The 20,364-nt window shown below is 35.8% G+C and overlaps 2 protein-coding genes across 2 annotated transcripts; one reads left to right on the top strand and one right to left on the bottom strand.

Moving 5' to 3' along the window:
* Positions 1-2,688: 2,688 nt before the first annotated feature.
* LOC128859938 (SUMO-activating enzyme subunit 2) lies at positions 2,689-5,112 on the top strand. The gene is made up of 4 exons (XM_054097106.1): positions 2,689-2,934; positions 2,991-3,145; positions 3,213-3,500; positions 3,563-5,112. Exons 1-4 carry the CDS (start codon positions 2,791-2,793, stop codon positions 5,070-5,072), a joined length of 2,097 nt encoding a protein of 698 aa, XP_053953081.1. The 5' UTR covers positions 2,689-2,790; the 3' UTR covers positions 5,073-5,112.
* Positions 5,113-5,147: 35 nt separating this feature from the next.
* LOC128859939 (2-aminoethanethiol dioxygenase) lies at positions 5,148-6,335 on the bottom strand. Its single transcript, XM_054097107.1, has one exon. The coding sequence runs from the start codon at positions 6,180-6,182 to the stop codon at positions 5,415-5,417; it is 768 nt and encodes a 255-aa protein (XP_053953082.1). The 5' UTR covers positions 6,183-6,335; the 3' UTR covers positions 5,148-5,414.
* Positions 6,336-20,364: the final 14,029 nt, after the last annotated feature.

Raw genomic sequence — 20,364 nt, 5'->3', positions numbered from 1 at the left:
TAGGTTGTGCATAGTTATTTGTTTACAAATAAATCAGTGAATAATTTAACTTGTAACTTGTGGAAGAAGGGAAGAAGGGGAAAGAAAGGAGCAAATAATTACTCATGGTCGGTCATAAGTCGGTTATAAGCGTGAAGAAGACCACTTTTGCTTATAATCAATTTTTCGAGTACATATTGTAATAAAACGCTAATGTTTACGAACCAATTGCATTTTGTTATGATTGGTGACACCAGAACATTGTACAGACTCATAAGTAAAAACACTTTCAGCTGGTTGTCAAAAAATATACACAGCTGAGATCACCTGATTCCAAAACGCTGTAACATGGATGTGAGGCAATACCAATAAATCCGACGCCGGGATGGATAGCACTTTATAGTACGCACAAGCACTAGCCAAGAAACGGAAATAAGCGCAAAAAAGTAGGTATAAAAAAAAAAAATGCCCAAACTGAAGGCATTAAGGAAATATAACGCCAAAAAGTAGGCACCAAAAATATAATTCCTACAAGTTTGCACCTACAAACAAGCGCCCAAAAGTAGGCGGAGTTATTTCTCACTAGAAATTAGCAACCACAAGGAAAAACTCAGAAAAAATAGCCTAAAGTATATCTAAGATATAAATAAGGTATAGCTCTTTCTCTTTTTTTCCTCTGCGTTATAGCTTTTTTCTCTCTCGGAAAACGAAAATGCCCAAAACGTTGCATGGCTTTGAAACTTCACTCTCCATTCTCGCTCGTCCATCGATGCCTAAAAAGTTTCACTTCAAAAACCTTTTACAAAAGTATTGAAGGCTGATTTCCAATTTTGCAGGTAATTTGCCATATGTAAACGGGTCGATTAATTTTGTGGATTCATTGTTAATTAATGCATAATTGAACGTACTTTAAGATTTTGTATATTGAATTAGGTAGTTGGGAAATGAATTACCAATGAAAGAGCGAATTACGCCATTTGTGCCATGTAAATAGAATCTGAACAACGGAAAGATGCGGAAGCGATTTGTATTTTGTACTTAGAATGCCGAATAGATAAAATTAGTTAACAACAGAAAACGTTCCTAGTAAACTTTAAATAATTTTGGTACCCTCACTCACCAATGTTATAATACGTTCATATATGCATTAATCACCTATAAATCCACCAAATTAATCTAGCCGTTCACATATGGCGGATTACCTGCAAAATTGCAATCAGCTATCAATACTGCTTTGAGAGGTATTCCTTCATAGAAACTATTTTGTGGAATATTTCGGTGTTTTTGGTTTCCTTAAATATTACTAACGTATGAGGAAAACACAAGGAGAAAGAATAGCTAATTTAATGGCGCAATCGGCTGCTAATAATAAACAGTTGGAGGAAATCCGTATGCGACGTTTACTGAGGTTGCAAAAAATTATGGCAGCAATACGCATGCGAAATTCGATATTATATTTTATAATAAGTCATAAGAGGACAAAGCGTTTGTGGCCACACGCTTTTTGTCTATAAAATGAATGCATAATTAATAATATTTAACAAACATTTAACTAAAATTATGTCTACCATTCAGTTTTCTTTGCCGGTGTCTATTTCATTTAGTGTTTATTTTGATGTTTCTCTTCACATTCGTAATAATAATTATTGATAACACAGAAAACACAGGGCTGTGAGTCTAAAAGTATGATTATTATCTAGGATTATTTTATAATCTCAGATTTTGGGAGAGACATTTTGTATGGGAAATCGCGCTTTTTAATTACAGATTTTGAGTTAAGCGCGAAGAAGTAGATCATCTACTTATATGTGAACGTATTATTTATTACCTTATGTTATGTGTCAGCTGACATAATCAAACTTATGCAAGCGCTTTTAAGTGAAAACTCGCCAACGGGTGCGTTTGTAATCTGTGAACATTTGATTTTTGCTGTGCAGCCGAATCATCTGATTGCTCTCTCACCTTATAACTTTGCCAAACAGTACATTTAAAATCATCAATATAATAAAATAAGATTTAAGTTTTTATTAAAATAATTTAAAAGCGATGTACAATAATGCTATTTATAGATAAATGGGCTATTTTTATATGTTGGTTTTTGGGTTTGGCTTACTATACAAAGAAAAATTGTAGTTAATAACGCGGATGTGTGTAAAAATAAATATGTAAACATAAGAATGGCAACATTGTGTCTATACAAGCAAATGAAATTTTACATACAAAACAGCTGCTTTTTCTTACTTTAGCCCAATTTTGTGTGGCTCACGTCAAGTAGACACGGCTTACGTACGCGTCGGTGAGTGTGTTATTATTGTTATTGTTATTATTAAAAATAATTAACGAAGTACAATTAAATTGGCATCAGCAAGTTAAATTTTATGTACATCACTTATATTAACTTCTTTTGACTGATTTATATTTCGGATTTCCGAGTACTCTGTGACGTCAAGCTCCGAGAATACATAATCAAACAATAAATTCTACACACACACACTTTCTTGCCGCGGCGTTATCCTCAAAAAAAAAATGCATTGGAGGCTTTATAGACATTTATTTGTGCTTTCATATTGTGCTTTTCTATTGGAAAGAAGCCGACGTCAGATTTTTTAAAATCGCGAAAAATTAAGTAATTGTTTTGTGGTAGGTAGCATGTAAAGTTAGGTGAAATATGGCATCACTATGATATGGTAAATATGGCAGCACTGCCATCAGCGTCTTTTTATAAGAAATTTATTTAGTCAGATCAAGTTCACATAGTGTGCTCAAAATATTAAAATATCAAAAATAAAACAAAGTACGGTAGACAATAGAATGGCTGCTTCATTAAAAGGTGTTTTCCCAAGTACTTTGCAGGAGAAAATCGAAAAATCAAAAATATTGGTTGTTGGAGCCGGTGGAATTGGTTGCGAGATACTGAAGAATTTGGTGTTATCCGGATTCCCAGATATCGAGATTGTAAGTGGCATATCTACAGGAATAATTTCAATTATTACTTGTTGTTTTTAAAACAGATTGATTTGGACACAATTGATTTGAGTAACTTAAATCGCCAATTCTTATTCCATCGCGAGCATGTGGGTAAATCCAAGGCACAGGTGGCCCGTGAAAGTGCTCTGCAGTTTAATCCAGATGTGGAAATACAAGCACATCACGACAGCATTATGTCGTAAGTTAAAAATGTTAAAAATTTACAGCTTGTACTATACGCTATATAATATTTGGATTATTTTAAGTACGGAATACGGAGTTAGCTTCTTCAAAAAGTTCGACGTTGTGCTTAATGCCCTTGATAATCGGGCAGCACGTAATCATGTCAACCGAATGTGCTTGCATGCGGAAGTTCCACTTATTGAGAGCGGCACTGCTGGCTATAATGGTCAAGTGGAATTGATTAAGAAGGGTCTAACACAATGCTATGAGTGCACTCCAAAGGCTAAACAGAAGACTTTTCCTGGCTGTACTATTCGAAACACGCCGTCTGAGCCCATACATTGTATTGTATGGGCAAAACATCTTTTTAAGTGAGACATTATTACGAATAGATATGGTTTATTTAAATAATATCACATTGATTTCATTTCAGCCAATTATTCGGTGAAAGTGTAGAAGATGAGGATATATCACCTGATATGGCTGATCCTGAAGCCAATACAGTCGACGGTAATGAGTTGAAAGAAAAAGCGGATAATAATTTAGACGGTCCTATAACAGCGAGTGAAACGGGTAACGTAGTTCGAGTGAATACTCGTCAGTGGGCTAAGGAAGCTGGCTACGATGCTTCTACTCTTTTTAACAAGTTTTTCTATGACGATATTAAATACTTGTTATCCATGGCCAACTTATGGAAGGAACGTAAAGCGCCTACACCTTTGAAATGGGACAGTGTGTTGGTGAAACAGGATAATGAAGAAAACCAAATATCAGTTGATTCTTTAAAAGCTTCTATGCAGCAATACTATAAGGTTTGGTCATTAGCAGAATGTGCCACCGTTTTTAGTGAATGTATAAAACAACTATCTGTGAACTTTCTTAAGTTGGGTGAGGGTGAAGCGCTTGTTTGGGACAAAGATGATCAGCCTGCTATGGATTTTGTAGCAGCTTGTGCGAATATAAGAGCCTACATTTTTGATATAGGACGTAAATCACGTTTCGAAATCAAGTCTATGGCTGGTAATATTATTCCCGCTATTGCTACGACTAACGCGATAACTGCAGGTGTTGTAGTCTTGCAGACATTCAAGATTTTGCAAGGCCAACTCGATAAGTGTAAATCTGTGTATATGCGCTTGCGTCAAAATCCCCGGCAGCAGTTGCTAGTGCCGGAAAAATTCCTTACGGCTCCGAATCCGAAATGTATAGTTTGCTCTGCCGAACCAGCTGTACACATCCGTATTGACACAAAACGTATGCGCATTAAAGAGTTTCGCGATGATGTGCTTATCAAAACTTTAAATATGGTCAATCCAGATGTCGTGGATCCTAATAAGGGTACTGTGATTATTTCTTCCGAAGAAGATGAAACCGAGTGTAATGAGGAAAAGCTCATGTCGGAAATGGGCATTGTTGATGGAGTGGTTCTCAAGTGTGACGATTTCTTCCAAAATTATGAGCTTGACGTCGTCGTCATACATTTTGATGCTGAGCGCGATGGCGGGTTATTCGAAGTGGCTACAGAAAGCAATCAAATAAAGCCGAAAGAAAGCGAATCTTTACTGAAGGAAAGTAATGGCAATAAAACGTCCGAGTCAACGGCAGTGGATGATGCCGAAGTTGGTCCGTCTACATCTAAGAAAAGTCGCCCGGCTGAAATTGCTGACGATGACGACGATTTATGCTTAATTGAAGATGACGATGAAATAGACGCCGAGGATATAGTGACTAGTGCTACTAACAAATTGACCGTAACTAGCCCTATTCAAGCCCAAGAAACTTTACCGCCACAACTTAGTGTTAAACGCAAAAAGATGATTGAAGAAGACATAACTGAAATTCAAGATTCCGATGATGAGGAACTAGATGGCCCATCGAAGTCTAAACGCTTTCGCAGTTCAATACCACAAGATACATCCAATGAAGTTATAAATATTGATTGAATAATTCTCAATAAATCTTAACATTCGTAACAGCGTTAAAGTATTCTTTGGTATCCCTAGAATATAAACTATCAATTAAGTTCTTTAATCAAGTCGTCTGTTTTTTTTTATTAATTTTCTCTCTTATTCTACTCTTAACACCAACAATTAAAACATCATTCGTCATTTATTTAACAATTTGGGGTGTGATGTACTTGTTTGAAAAAAAAAAAAAAACGGATCCTAGGTACTAATAAAACAATGTTTAATGGCGTAAGAAAATAAGATAATAACATGGACTACTTAAATACATTTTTATTCCTACGTTAAACTAGTTTGGCATCATATCTTCGTCCTTACACATTACGACGTGTTATATGCCTCAATTGCGCAAAGGTAGGCGCATTGAATAACCTCATCCGGTGGATCAGTAGTATCACAATAGTAAGTTAGAGGCGTCGGGATGCGTTCTAAACGTATTAGCGGCATTTGTTCCGCTTGCTTTTCAAGTAAACCCGTTTCAGTGACGATGGTAGTTAATTTTGGTGAGCCTGCACGGTAAAAGCGGCAACGTCGACTTCCATACTGCGGGATATTTGTTTCGTACGGGGGACTGAGTATATCAAGAAAGGCTGCTACACCGCCAACAGATGTTATTTCATGGTAATTACTGTCTATCGGCGTCAGAACAGCACATTCTGTGCTCGATTCTATGATCTTCGGTTCTTTTGGGTGCACATACACTTCCCGTGCCTTTCGATCATAAAGCGGTTCATTAGGACTTAACGGCTGTTTAGTATAACACTGCACTTTTAGTTTCCCGAAAAGTCCACGTAAAAGACCATGCATACAGGGATGATCGTGGAGAGGCATTGTATAGCCTTCGCGCATCACAAATACACTCATGCAAAACATTTCATCTTCGAAAATTTGCATATAGTTGCATGGCGCTGGGTCGTCGTCCCTCTTGAATACCGCTTCGAAATATTGAGGTTGTATATGGATATCGCGAAATGTAAGTTGCTCAGTTAATTCTTTAAGCATCGCAAAATTGACATTGAAAGTGGCATTATTAGCTTGATCGAATGTTTTAAATGCCTGTCGCAGTACACTGCCAAGCATAGAGGACATCGTCAACACCTTCTTCCTAGGACTATTTCTCCAGTTCGGGAAGGCTACCCAAAGCTACAAAATTATTCTTGATTTTTTCTAAATTTCCAAAAACATCTGTTCGCTGAAGTAACTGTATGCCATACTGTAGTAGTGTTGCCCCCTGAGAATTTATTTGGCATTCTTTGCTGTTAAACAAAACTTGTTCCAACAAAATTTACCACACATTCCATATTAATTTCACCAGATTATTTTCCATATTCCGATTCAAGGAGAATCCCCACAAGGTGACTTCGGTAAAGTTGCTGATTTGTTCTTTTTTCTTGCTATTCGATTGTTTGAATGTCAAATCGTCCTCCTTTGTTGTTGCTTTGTTTACGTTTTCATGGAAATTGTGACATTCAATCCACCAAATTGAAAAATAGAATACATGGAAATGTTTGTAAATAAAATTATGCTAGAACTCTAGTTCTAAATTGCAACTCTGCTTATGAATACACTTGTGCTCATATAATTAAGTTACGCTATAGTACAACACTAAATCTGACACAAGCCCGCATTTTATTAAAAAACAATAGGAAAAAAGTTGAAAGTAATAAGATTTGTATAAAACTTGTTGCTATAAATTTAAGTCGATCAATAAACTTTTAGAGTTAAACAACAGAGATTTTGTGCTCATGTAATTCCCATATGTGTTAATTAGCAATAAATCCACAAAATTGAACTAACCGTTCACATATGGCAGATTACCTGCAAAATTGCCAATCAGCTGTCAATGCTGTTTTGAAAGGTGGTCGAATTGGTTTGGTTCCTCCAAGTTTTAAGTGTTTTTGGTTTGTTTAATTATTATTAATAATATTAATATTGTTTAATTGTTATTCTTAATAATACGAAGAAAATGCAAAGAGTAGCAATAGTTAATTTAATTGAGCAATTTCCTGCTGGTGGTATATTGTTGAAAGAAATCCTTAAACGATGTTTACTGAAGTTGCGAAAGCAGCAATACGCATTCGAAATTAGATATTACATTTTATAATAAGCAATAACAGGTCAAAACGTTTATGGGCATACGCTTTTTCCTGTATTATGAAGGCATAATTAATAATATATATCTAACAAACATTTTATTAGAATTAAGTCTACAAACCTGTTTTGTTTGCCGGCGTCCATTTTATTTAGTTTTTACTTTGACGTTTCTCCTTACATTCGTAATAATAATTATCGATAATATAGTATAAAAAGTATGGTTATATTCTAGGATTATTTTAAAATCCCAGATTTTGCGAGAGAAATTGTGTATGGGTAATCTCGCTTTTTAATCTACTTATATGTGAACGTATTATAAGTTGTCTTGAGAAAATCCATTGTTACAACAAAACTATTTATTTATTTATTTATTAGAATTAAAATAATGATAAAACTAAAGCAGTTATATTGGAGGCAGAAACAGTAGCAAGTAGAGCAGAATTATTATATCTTGATTGATTATTATTATTTATATCTTGATTGACTCTATAGTTTGCACTGCTAATATTTTAATGGAAAGTTCTTATGCCGTATACATTCCGTACATCGTTTGCTCATAAAGTGGACGTATTTCTAGTAATGTTTGTGATCGTTATCTTCTTGGAAAACCCAATTTCCTACCAAGTGTTTTTGCAAGATTTCTTTGTACATAATTCCAGTCATTTTGCCTTCAGATTATAGTTATACAATCGGCCTTGGTGATATAAAATACCCCATCTCGTAACCGAAGAGCCCGCATGCTTAACTTCTTTTTAGTGTACTTGTGATTTAATTTCTTACGTAAGGTCTTTCATCATTCCCAAACAAATTAAATTTCTATTCGTCACTCCAGACAATTATATTTCAAATATAAGGACCCTTATTTAAATAGCGCTTTGCAATATTGTTTTGAATACTTTGGGTGTACGTCGAGCAATGCGTCCATTCAAACAATTTCCTGAAGGGATCTTCGGACAGTTTTTCCACAATTCGCTTCTATTTGTGATCTGATTTCGGTCGAGGTCGAAAAAGGTTCTGCGTTATTAAATCCAATTTATCATTTTCAAATAAAATAACTGTGGTCAACTGTGCGCGCTGTGGTACAAAGTTATGTCGCAGCAAACCGCACCGCTAATACCGCTCCTGTTTGAGTATTCTCAAATACTCCTAAAAACGAACGAACAGGGGTTTCCTATGACGGAATTCATACTATAAATTATTGATTTTCTTTGTCTTCCGTTGAAGGTTGGAAAAAATCTTAAAATACTCAATTAGGTGTTTTAAATTAATAAAATATGTTCAGTGTTCTGTTAATCATTTACATAATTCACAACCTCTTCCGGTTTAAAATTAAGTGGGTGCAGCCCTAGTGAAAATTATCATACACATAAGGTATTTCACTAAATATTCAATACAAATTAACAAATCATTTAAAATATGATTAATAAATCGATTTCATTAATAAACCTTGTGAAATACATTTATTTTAGTAGTTTTTATTTCAATTAAAATTATTTACTTCTTTTATAAGCATTGTTTGCAGTTGCAATTCTTCGAAGGCTCTCAACATTGTTGAAGAGGTTGGAGAACCAGGCAGAATACATATACCTGGTTCTCCAAACCGTCATGCTCCAAGCAGTACAATGGATATAGCTGGAATAAATTAGTCATCTGAAAAAATAGGTTGTCTGTAAAGTAGGTTTACTGACGATAGTTTAACGTGACAACGTCATAAGAAAATACTGATGGAATGGTTGCATTTTTCAAAAGAAAGTTTTAATTTTATTTGTTGAATTAATCAAGTTACATTTACACAAACGTGGAAAATTACGAAACATTTATCAAATTCATGAAAGATATGTTCAATCTTGCAACTTTTTCTAATATTTTGTTTAGTGTTTTTTTAGCTGAGAATGACAAACTGTGTCGACATTTCTGTTCAGTAAGGTTTGGCAATTCATATTGAATCGTTTAACGTCACAGCAACGCTTATAAATTGTGGAAGTTTGCTTTGAAAAAAAAAATTAATCTGCTCATGAAATTCATAGAGCAGTGGCGGCATCATCGATCATTATTTCTTTCGAAATAAGGAAGGAGCTGCCGTTCCGGAGAATGGCTAGCGCTATTGAGTCATGCTGACTGAATATTTGTTTCCAAAAATAGTTCAGCTAAACATCAACGACAATTGGTTCCAGAAAGACGGGACAACTTGCCATACAGCTCGCAAAACAATCGATTTATTGCAATATTCAAGCCATCATTAATGTCCTTCGGCCAGATTTATTGGAAAAATTGGACTGATTGGATTCTTAGGTACGGTGAACATATACCGAATATGTATTCAAAAAATAAATGCCATGGAATTATCTTCCATTTTATAATAAAGAAATTCATTCCAACAATATTTCTTTTTTGAATTATAATTTTAGCCTCTTTCTTTCTTTGTGGATTATAAAGAAGTACCAAGCTACCTTCGTTGAGTCTTTCAGAGTTCACGGCAACACTTTTCACAAGTGTTCCTCCAGAGTGCGGTTCAGTCTTTCGACCATTCCATCCGATTTTCCACGACTTATCTCCTCTGGTCCTTTCGGCAATTGATTTTCTGCAATTTACCTAGTTAAACCGCTAATTAATCTTCTCCAGGTTTTAGTGATACTCAGCTGACCTCCGCTTGGCCCATTGTGGAGTTTCTCTCGCTTTCCCAAACGCGTTGCAGAACTCCATCAATTATTTTATTGCTATTGCACTGCGCCCGTTATGCCCTAACCTCAAGACTTTCTTTCGTAATGCCGAGCTAGGGAATCAGCATTTCAATGTTGTTGCCCTTTTCGTTGCTCGATCTCAAAGTCGTAGTTTTGCAGCCTTTCGATCCATCGTGAAGTTTGTTCTTCTGGATGCTTGAACTAGAATCGTTGTCCATACAGGAATTTGTGGAAACTCAACCACAGCTAACAGTTCTCGTCTGGTCACGCAGTAATTCATTACCGGCTTTTCGATAACTCTGCTATAGTATGCGATCATTTTTTCTTACCCATTGATAATCTGTGACAGGTCTCCTCCTATTTCTATTCGGATTCAATCGTAATCTCACTCAGGCAATACACTGAAGGAAACTTCCTCCAAGTTTTCAAATGGTCGCTAAATTGTTTGCCCCTAATTATGAGGCCATCCAGATAGACCAAACACGTTTTCCATTGGGGACCTCTCAGCACACGCTCCATCAGGCGCGTAAAGTTAGGTCCCGCGTTGCATAATCTGAATGACATCACAGAAAACTGCCACACCCATCTTCTATGCTGAAGACTGTCTTTTCTCGCAATCTTCGCAATCCTCAATTTCTACCTGTCAGTAACCACTTCTTAAATCAATCAGCTTTCTATAATCTGCACAAAATCGAGTGCTACCATCCTTCTTTTTAACCAGCACAATCAGTTAGCTCCGCGGGCTTATTGGTGTCCCAATTACTTCACTGCAGCAAGCACATTTTGGATTATCTGATTTGCTTCTTCGTGCTTTGATAGAGGAATTCGGCGTGGAACTTGACGAATTGGTTTTGCATCTCCTGTGTCTATGCAATGTTTCACGATAGCAGTCTTTCTAAACTTCCCACAATCACTGTTGAAAATGTAGCATTTTCACCAGCAATTTCTTAGCTTTCGTCCTCTGTAGACCTCTTAATTGATGCATCCAAGATTTTATGAAGTCGGGAGTTTTTCTTCCGCTTCCTGCGATTCTTCATTTTCCTGTTGTGGTCCGTGGTAGTTAACTATGGTGTCTACAGCCTGACATTTCTCAATTACAGTTCCTTTATCCAGGATAACTGTTGACTTCAAATCATTTACTACCCTTATTGAAACCCGCGTTTCTTTTCCCGTCTTCAATAAGCTTTGCCAAATATTTTTTGTGTTGTGGTAGATACATATGTATGTTATGTGTTTATGTATGTTTTATATTCAATCTGATATATGAATAACTTTTTACGCAGTTATGTATAAACGTACGTCTAAATCGCTTTCAATTAAGCTGAATTGTTATATTTGTTATTCCAGACTGGCATTTTTAAAAGTAAAGCTTCTCTTTAACGCTTCTGTTTTCGTTAAATTTTAGTATTGTGCTTAGCATTTTCGTATATTATGATTGCAAATATTTCGAAGTTTTTCCGTGTTTTCGAGATTTACATTTCCTGTTGATCAATTAGTATCGTCATTTGAGAAATTACTTTATCTCCAGAACTGGAGTTTGATCTTTTAATACAAAGGATTGCATGACGGGTTGAAAAAAGTTGAAGTTTGATGTTGTTACAACCGAAGATCCGTCTGTTTCCTCTCAAATCTCGCAGTGTACGATCAAGCGCTTCCAATGCTTTCTTGTGAGACATTGTACATTCGTCCCATATGATAATTTGACACGTTTGGAGTGCTTTTCCCATTACAGAGTTTTTGCTGACGTTGCATGTTGGTGGCTCAATGTTTTGCAAATTCAACGGCAGTTTCAATGCCGAATGCGCTGTTCGGCTACCATCCAAAAGAGTTGCCGCAATTCGAGATGATGCAATAGCCAGTGCAATATTATTTTGTGATCGTATGGTGGCCAAAATTAGTGAAAGAAGAAAAGTCTTGCCTGTACCACCGGACGCATTTATGAAAAACAGTCCACCGCTTTGTTCTGTTACTGCGGAAGATTTGTTCTAGCGAATGCCCCAGTTCGTCAGACTCATAGTGTGTTTCTCGTTGCAAATAACGATCGAAAAGATTATTTGCAGGTCGGTTTTAAGCAGACATTTCCAGTTGCACCAGTGCCTTGTTAGCGATGGTCAAACATATGTCTTCAATCAAAGACATCTATGAACATGTCATATTCGTTTCCTCTGTGTAAAAATACATGGTCATACTAATTTTTATGACAATCGGTTGAACGGGGCAGAAATTGTTAGTCTGCAGCGCCAGATGGTGGCGAGTGGCATCAATGAGCATATTCTACAAACCTTCTCCGCCGAAAAATACATACCTATGATATTTATACCAATTTTTATAATAATCGGTCCAGTAGTTTTTGAGTTCATCGTTGACATACAGACAAACATTCATTTTTATATTATAGAAGAAGAATATAATAAACGCTTTTTAACGTGGTTTGTTTGACATATGCAACGACGTGAAAACTGATGTAATTATTGTTGCGTTCTGAAACTAAAACAAAAGAAAGAATATTGCGAGGCCAATCAAATCTATAGCTCTTACATTTTCTAACTTTTCAATTTGGTCGGGTTCACGATATTATCACTTTTGTGTGAACGCATTAGATCATCCAACGCGAACGCACACACACGAACGCGCTATATTTGTAAGGGCTGTTTAGGGGTTTCCCCGAATTTTTCTCGCCGTACAAACCATCCTTGGACTTCAAGGAATATTTAAAAAGAAAGTTGCTAAGATTGCTCCATGCGTTGTTGTGTGAAGCGCTTACCAACAAATTTTCCGAATCATTTTTATATTATAGATTGTGAGGGGATTTAGCACTGCGGCCAGGAGTATTTCTCTGAGCCCTACTTCCACAATAAATTTTAGTCTATTTGACACATAATGAGATGACATTTTTTTCGAGAAAAGAAAACACTTTAAGACAGCCTTCCACAGTCGTCGTGGAACCATTCGTATGTTCAATTTTGCTTCACACACTGTTGATTTAGTTTGACAGGCCTTTACATATTTTGAGAAGCAAAATTAGGTAGTAAAAAGACACTGTAATATTTTTATGAGAACTTTTTAACATTTTCTGAGCGCCCTTATACATACTCTACATACATTGGATTGCAAATTTACGGACATCGTAATAAGCTTATAAATATTTATTTCTTTGTAATTATATATAAAGTGCGAAATTAAAACTAATGCCAATAAGCAATATAAATAAGGAAACAAAAATTTAGCAAATATAAAGAATGGTTGCAAACACAGAGAGTAAAGCTTTTATTAATGTGATAAATTTCAACGCAAAAATATTGAAAACATCTAATGGCTTTTATGTTATTATAAGGTTTTAATGACCTCGTGTGGGTGTTGGGGAAGTTGAGGTAGAAATGATAAATTTGTGTAAAAACCAAACTTGTTTGCTTTTGAATTCAATGGTTTGTTAATTTTTAATTTGTGATATTGTGAAGAGTACTTAGTTGTGCGGTTGATAACAGGTTTTCGGATCAAAAATACATTTAAGTGCTTCAAACTATAATAATAAATATTTTTGATTATTATTTCCAATTACTCGTACAAATGTTTTCTATTTTGAGTTTGGCTTCTTAAATAAAAGAATATAATTACTTTTATTGTGGCCGTCGTAGTCGAATGGCTTTGAGCATGATTAAGATTTGCTGTGGGCTATTATACCTATGCCCAAAAGATGAACGATTTTTTTTAATAGCGACCGCATCTCGGTGGGCAATAACAAATCTCCGAGCGTATTTCTGCCATGAAATAATAACCCATCTGCCATTAGGAGGCAGCATACAACCGTAGGCCACTTTATTTACGAAAAAACAAATAAACGCACACCTAAACTTGGAGGAGGAGCTCGGCCAGACACCCAAAAAAAGAAATACGCGCTAAATTACTTGTAACCCATATTTATTTAATGTAGATTTGATATATACAGCTACTGAGTCAAAAAAGCATTATGTTTTAAAATGTTAAGATTTCTGATTGGTGAATTAATATATTTGTAACACATGTGCTGAAAAGTCCATAAAGACCTAACAAAGAAAATATGTTGTTTGCCAAGAACAAAACGCCATCATTTCAGCGCCGCCCTAACATTTCAATGGGCGAGCATTATTTTTTTTAGTTCTGGGAACAGCCAGTAGTCGCTGAGAGCCAAATCTCACGAATACGGTGGATGTGGAAGCAATTCGAAGCTCAAATCAAGTAGTTTTGCCATTGTTTTTATTGAATTGCGGCACGATGCGTTGTCTTGATTAAACGAAACAGTGAGTAAACGCGGCACCCACTTTGAACAGAGCTTTCTCATAGTCAAATGCTACGCTATATAAAAAGCCAAACGTCCTTTTGATATCTTTACGATGTCAGCTAACTCACGCAAGTACGCTTTTTGATTATTCAAAACGAATTTGTGGATTTTTTCGATATTTTCTGGTATTACCACCTCATTTGTACGTCCACTGCGTTGTGCATCATCGGTGCTTCTACGAATGCGTTTGAATTCAGCAAACCATCGTTTTATTGTTGATTCTGATGGACCGGAGTCCCCAGGGACTTTTCAGCTCATGTGTTACATATAGCGTATTTGCTTCAATAGTGTCACAATTCAAAAAATGTCAAGAATAACGACTTCAAATTACGAAGCCTATCTAAGTAAAAGTAGAAACACATTTTCATTTAATGAGGTACTTTTAATAGATGTCGGCTGAATTTTTTATACATCATAAAAGAGGAGCTGTGGTGATTTCTAAATACTTATCTACCTGTACATTTGTTTTGGATTATGACACTATTGAAATAAATGAGCAATACGTATACACTCGGTATACACGTTTTACACGGTTTTTTTACACGAGTTTGAAAAAACACGCTTCACTAATAAATTTTTTTACACAAATTTTCCGTTCTTGCACGAATCTCAAAACAAAAAATGTTTTTCTAAACAAAACATAACTCCAATAGAATGTCTTATTAAGTAAACATTTTTCGAGTACGATTAAGTAAAGATACATCCATATATAATATATGTTGAGCCGTAAGCCCTGGCAGCTAGTGCTCCTTTTTTATTGTAAAATAATAATTTATTATTATTTTCCATATATTAAATAAATAAATAATAAATATAATATATGTACATATGTTTTTTAAAAAACGAAGCAAGAAGTACATTTTGGAACTAACCAAGACCGACTGTGTATAGAAATTTCAATTCAATCTTTAGGTCGCGTGAAGCTGGATTATAAGGAATGAATGAATTTTTTTTTTAGTTTCTGTTTGTATACTGCAGCTGTCTAGTACACAACTGTCAAAAATGATTGACGTACAACCCATTTGCAAAAATTACCTATAAATTAGCGATATAGTGATTAATTTTGGCCCACCTTGTATAAACAATTCGAGAAAACGAAAAACAGTCGCTAAACTTTGTTACAAGAAAAAATCGACAGAAGCCGTTTTTAATTTGAATGAAATCCGACATATGGGCATATCTGAGATATGTATCTACTGATGATAGCATTTTTGGTCCGGCCCGTAATAAAAAAATGTTGTCAAGTAGCGACGAATAGTTGCAAAATTAATTTTTATGTTTTGTACTTATGGATTGAATTTTCACTGTACACTAATTTTAATTCTTTTTTTGTAATAAAAATGAATAGTTTTTGTTTTATAAATATTACTTATTTAATATATATATATATTATATATATGTACATATTATGCCATAGTTCCTAGGTGGAACACAGGGCCTCAATTAGGGTCTGATGTAGTATGGATTTCATTATTATTTCTTAGGCACATTTTTTTGGAAAAAATATCAGAGTTTTTTATCTTACATGATTTTTTAAAAATGTGGAACATATTCCCAAATTTGCTACATGTCGCATGCATTGTTTTACACGTTTTTTTGCACGCTTTTCTAAGGAACGTACCTATCGTGTAAAAAGGTGTTAGGAGTATATGTATAGCTAAGTGTAACCCTTCCTTTGTAAAATGTACTTTTACTCCATCTCCTTTTCGGTAATTCCTAATCAGTGATTGATTCGATAACTCAAAAAAAGGTGGCGCAAAAACAAGTTTATTTTTAGAAATACAGTAAGAAAAATAATACGAACGAAAGTGAGTTTTTCAACTAATAACTTTCAAAATTTTTGAAATTTTATTAATCTGGTGGGGTACCACCGTAAGTCGATAACCGAATTTAGCGTGTCAAAGATGAAATAATTGACCACTAGGCAGAGAAGCCTATGTTTTCCATACCTCTAAAACGAATTCTGATGTCCCCCAATTTGGGTCGAACTTTTTAGTTTCTTTTCTCATGTAAAGGCCGAAAATGGTGATATTTTGAAATGATTGTATGGGGAACCCCCCAGGGGAATTCCAGGGGGTGTGCCCCTGGCATGGGTGGATCGGCCGCCCAAAGTTAGTGGGGGTCGGTCATACATTTGGACTCGATTGGAGCACTCTAAATGGGTCAAAGTGGGATTTTTCGTTCGACCCAAATTGGGGGACATCAGAACTCGTTTTAGAGGTATGGTTCCTTCGGCAAAGTTTCTTATTTTGATCCCTAGAATACGATTTTCACAGAGCAATGAGCGATTTTGAATTATTTATTATTATGAGGGCAAAAACCAATATAGGGAAAACTAATACAGGGTTGCCCATATTCGACGGTCCCATGTGTTTTTTTTAAATCAAAGAAAAACACAATTTTTTTGATGTTGACGATAATAATCATTTGGTTCAAATAGATTTGTTGACATCACTTTTTAAATATGATATCTCTCAAATGGCCGCTTTGCGCCTGTACGCGTATTGTGCCCGTTTTGCAGCATTTTCCATAGTTTTAGCTAACATTTCGGCTGGAATAGCGGCTATTTCCTCACGGATGTTGTTTTTGAGCCTTTCTATGGTCTTTGGCTTATTAATATAAACCTTTGATTTTAAATATCCCCACAAGAAGAAGTCAGGTGGCGTTAAATCAGGTGAACACGGTGGCAAGTCAAAATAGCCATTTTCGACATCAAACGACGAGGAAACAATTTCTTCGAAAAATCGATTGTGGTGCGAGCTGTGTGTGGGGGAGCGCCGTGTTGTTGAAACCAGAACTGCCTCATACGCTTTCGACGAATAATTGGCATCACAAAAGTGGTTACCATATCGCGATAACGCTCCTGATCGTTTTCGCACTAACACCGCACCAAACAGTGACTTGTTCGTCGTAAAGAGGTACCTCTTGAATTTCGTGAGGATTTTCAGTGGCGTAAATACGGCAATTTTGCTTGTTTACCGTCCCATTCAATAAGAAATGAGCCTCATCGGATATGATGATTTTGTTCTTCTTCTTTTGACTTCTTTTGTTGAATGTAAATTTCAACAATTTGGGAGCGCTCGCGTGCCTTGTACTGTTCCATGGTAAAAATCTGCTTGGACTGACGCTTCCAACGCGGTATGTCATTAAGCGATCTGACGTCTCTGTCAAAAGATACAGGGTTGCCAGATGGGTCCGTCGAATATGGGCAACCCTGTACCTTCTATGAATACCTTGAAAATATCTTCTAGCCATACGATGTATCAAGAGTAGCAGAAATTAAATCGCAATGATCACGGTGAAATTCCTCCAGTAACGGATTCTGAATGTGATGAAATAAAAAAACTAAAATACAAAACAAAAAGTCACAAAAAACAGTTCCCACCAACTACTCTAACTAAGTTAACCAAAATTACGAATGCCATATTCAAAGTGAAGCACATTTCTATAAACTAGACAACTGCCGAGGGGATCATGTAGACCAAGCCAGGATAGCCAGTACACGATGTATCATTATATTGGCCTATACCACTCCAACCAATTTTACCAAACTGTTAGAACAATACTTGTTAAATTACTTGCCTTAGGAAAGTTATTGAGCAGAGGAACATCAATTTGGCTTTCGCCCAAAATATTCAACCATTGATCACGGCTGTGATCAGGCCAACTCAAGTTATCGAAAAGAAACAAGGGGTGCGGTGCTCGGAAAGAAAAAAGGGGTGCTCTGCTGTCTTCCGAATGTACCCAAGGCTTTCAATAAATTATGATATGGTGGCCTTCGCAACAAAATAAAAGAGCTTTTACCAACTAATATTACAATAATTTAAAATCCTATTTATCCGATCGCTTCTTTCGAATTAAATACGATAATTTATAATTGGCGCGTACAGCCTGTTTGGTTGTTTGACCGAGCTCCTCCTCCTATTTGTGGCGTGCGTCTTGATTTTGTTCCCTAAATGCAGCGACCTACAGTTTCAAGCCGACTCCGAACAGCAGATATTTTTATGAGGAGCTTTTTCATGGCAGAAATACATTCGGAGGTTTGCCATTACCTGCCGAGGGGCAACCACTATTAGAAACAACTTTTTCTTCGTTTTAGTTTTTCACCGAGACTCGAACCTACGGTCTCTCTGCATCCCGAATGCTAGTTGCGCACCAACCCATTCGGCTACGGCGGGTGCAGGAGCCCATCTTTTACCAAATTTTTACATGAGATTTGTTTACCGATCAGAATTGCGTCACAGCAACATTTGCAGACAATACCGCTATCTTGTCAGTTGGAAATAAACAGATTGAGCCAATAGCAAGTCTTCAAAAACATTTAAATAGAATCTACGAGTGGACCGTTACTTGGCGCATAAAATTAAGGTAGTAATTTCGGTTTTTTACATATTTTGAAAGTGCAATATATTGGTAATATACTGTACAAATTTTAGACCGAAATTCGAAATATTGACGAAATTATAGCACATACATTAGAGCGGCTCGTACTTGCGGGCGCTAAGCCGCTAAAACTTTAAACGCGTTTTTCTCAAAACAACGTTTTTCCGGATGGCCGTCGTGAAATCAAATTTTCTATCTAACGGATTGAGCTGAACACATCAATAGTTCTGGCGGGTAGTAGATTTAATTTATTTCGTCCCTTAACTTTCCATTTTTTAGTCCGATTTCCACTTTAAAAAAGGCAATTTTCTTACGAAGTCCGCCATTTTGTTATTTTTTGTTAAAATCATTTGATCTTACTACCCGCCAGAACGACAAGCACACTGATTAATAAGCAATTTGTTTTTTCTGTTTCAGATGACCACAACTGACGAAATCACGCCGGCCAGCCTCTGTACCTCTTTTTTTGCCGCTTGCTGAAAAAATTTTTTCTTGTACACCTTCTGATACCTTTAATAACATATCAGAAAATCAAACCGATTGAATTTTATTTTCCCTTCCAAAAAATGTCCCATACATGGCCTCAAAAAACGTGTAAGTTACCAGACTACTACCTTAAATGAAACAAAATCCGTTCATATTGACTTCACGTACAATGAAAAGAGATATCTTACCACTATGTACATATAAATGGAGTGCAAGTCCCGTATCATAACTCAACAAACAAACTCATATGGAGTGCTCACGTGAAGAAAAAAAAGAGAATGATTTGATATTATATTCAGAAAAATGTATTCGGTTATGGGTAATCGATCGGCTTTATCCAGTTACAATAAAATGCTTCTCTACAAGTAAATGCTAAAACCAATTTGGACGTATGGGATCCAACTATAGGGTTGCTCAAGCTCCAGCAACATACTTCAAGTCCAAAGGTTCCAGAATAACGTCTTGTGACGCGCTTCTAATGTGCCCTGGTATGTATACATCAGCGGTCTTGAACACGATCTTGGCACAGAAAAAAATGCCCTATCTCATATAAAAAGGCTAACCCATCATGTTAACAGCGAAGCCTCAGTCCTCAGCCCTCACTGACCAACACAAATGGTTTGGAAGGAAACGCAAAAAGCCGCAGTAACCAACTCCTTTGCAAGTCTTGCCTAAAGAAAATTGTTCGTTAGTTTATTTAATGTTAGCTAGTTACAATGCAGATGGAATAGAAAAAAATATGAGGGAATTTAGCACTGCACCCGAAAGATCTATTGTGCCCAATGTACAAAATACATATACATACATATATGTGTTATACTTATAATTTTTTATATTTATCAACTCAAATCAAATATACCACTTTGATTGCAAATTACAATATATCTCATAAAAAAATAAATAAGTCTGCACACTGGGTGGAAGCACTATTTATTTCTATGATGTCACAACTCTCTGTAACGCCTTCCACCCTGAATTTCTAAATTCAATATCTTTTTTAAAAAATCAATTATTGATGTACATACATACATTGATGTAGGTGGATGAAGTGGCCGACAATGCGAAAAAAATATTATTTGACATATTGTTTCTAGGCATACTTATTCAATTATGAGTATATTATGAACATAAGTTTGTAATTTTCGTTTGCTTTTTTGCATAGTGCCTATACGTACGAGTGTATCACAGCGTCCCTGGGGTTGACAATATGACTTAACCGATTTGTCACACTTGATTGCGTTCATAGTGTGAAAACGGTTGTACAAATACTGATTGTTCAATTATCTCAGACACATAATTCGATATGTAC

The sequence above is a fragment of the Anastrepha ludens genome, chromosome 4, assembly GCF_028408465.1.
Source record: "Anastrepha ludens isolate Willacy chromosome 4, idAnaLude1.1, whole genome shotgun sequence".
NCBI lineage: Eukaryota > Metazoa > Arthropoda > Insecta > Diptera > Tephritidae > Anastrepha > Anastrepha ludens.
This window is presented reverse-complemented; position numbering and strand designations above follow the sequence as displayed.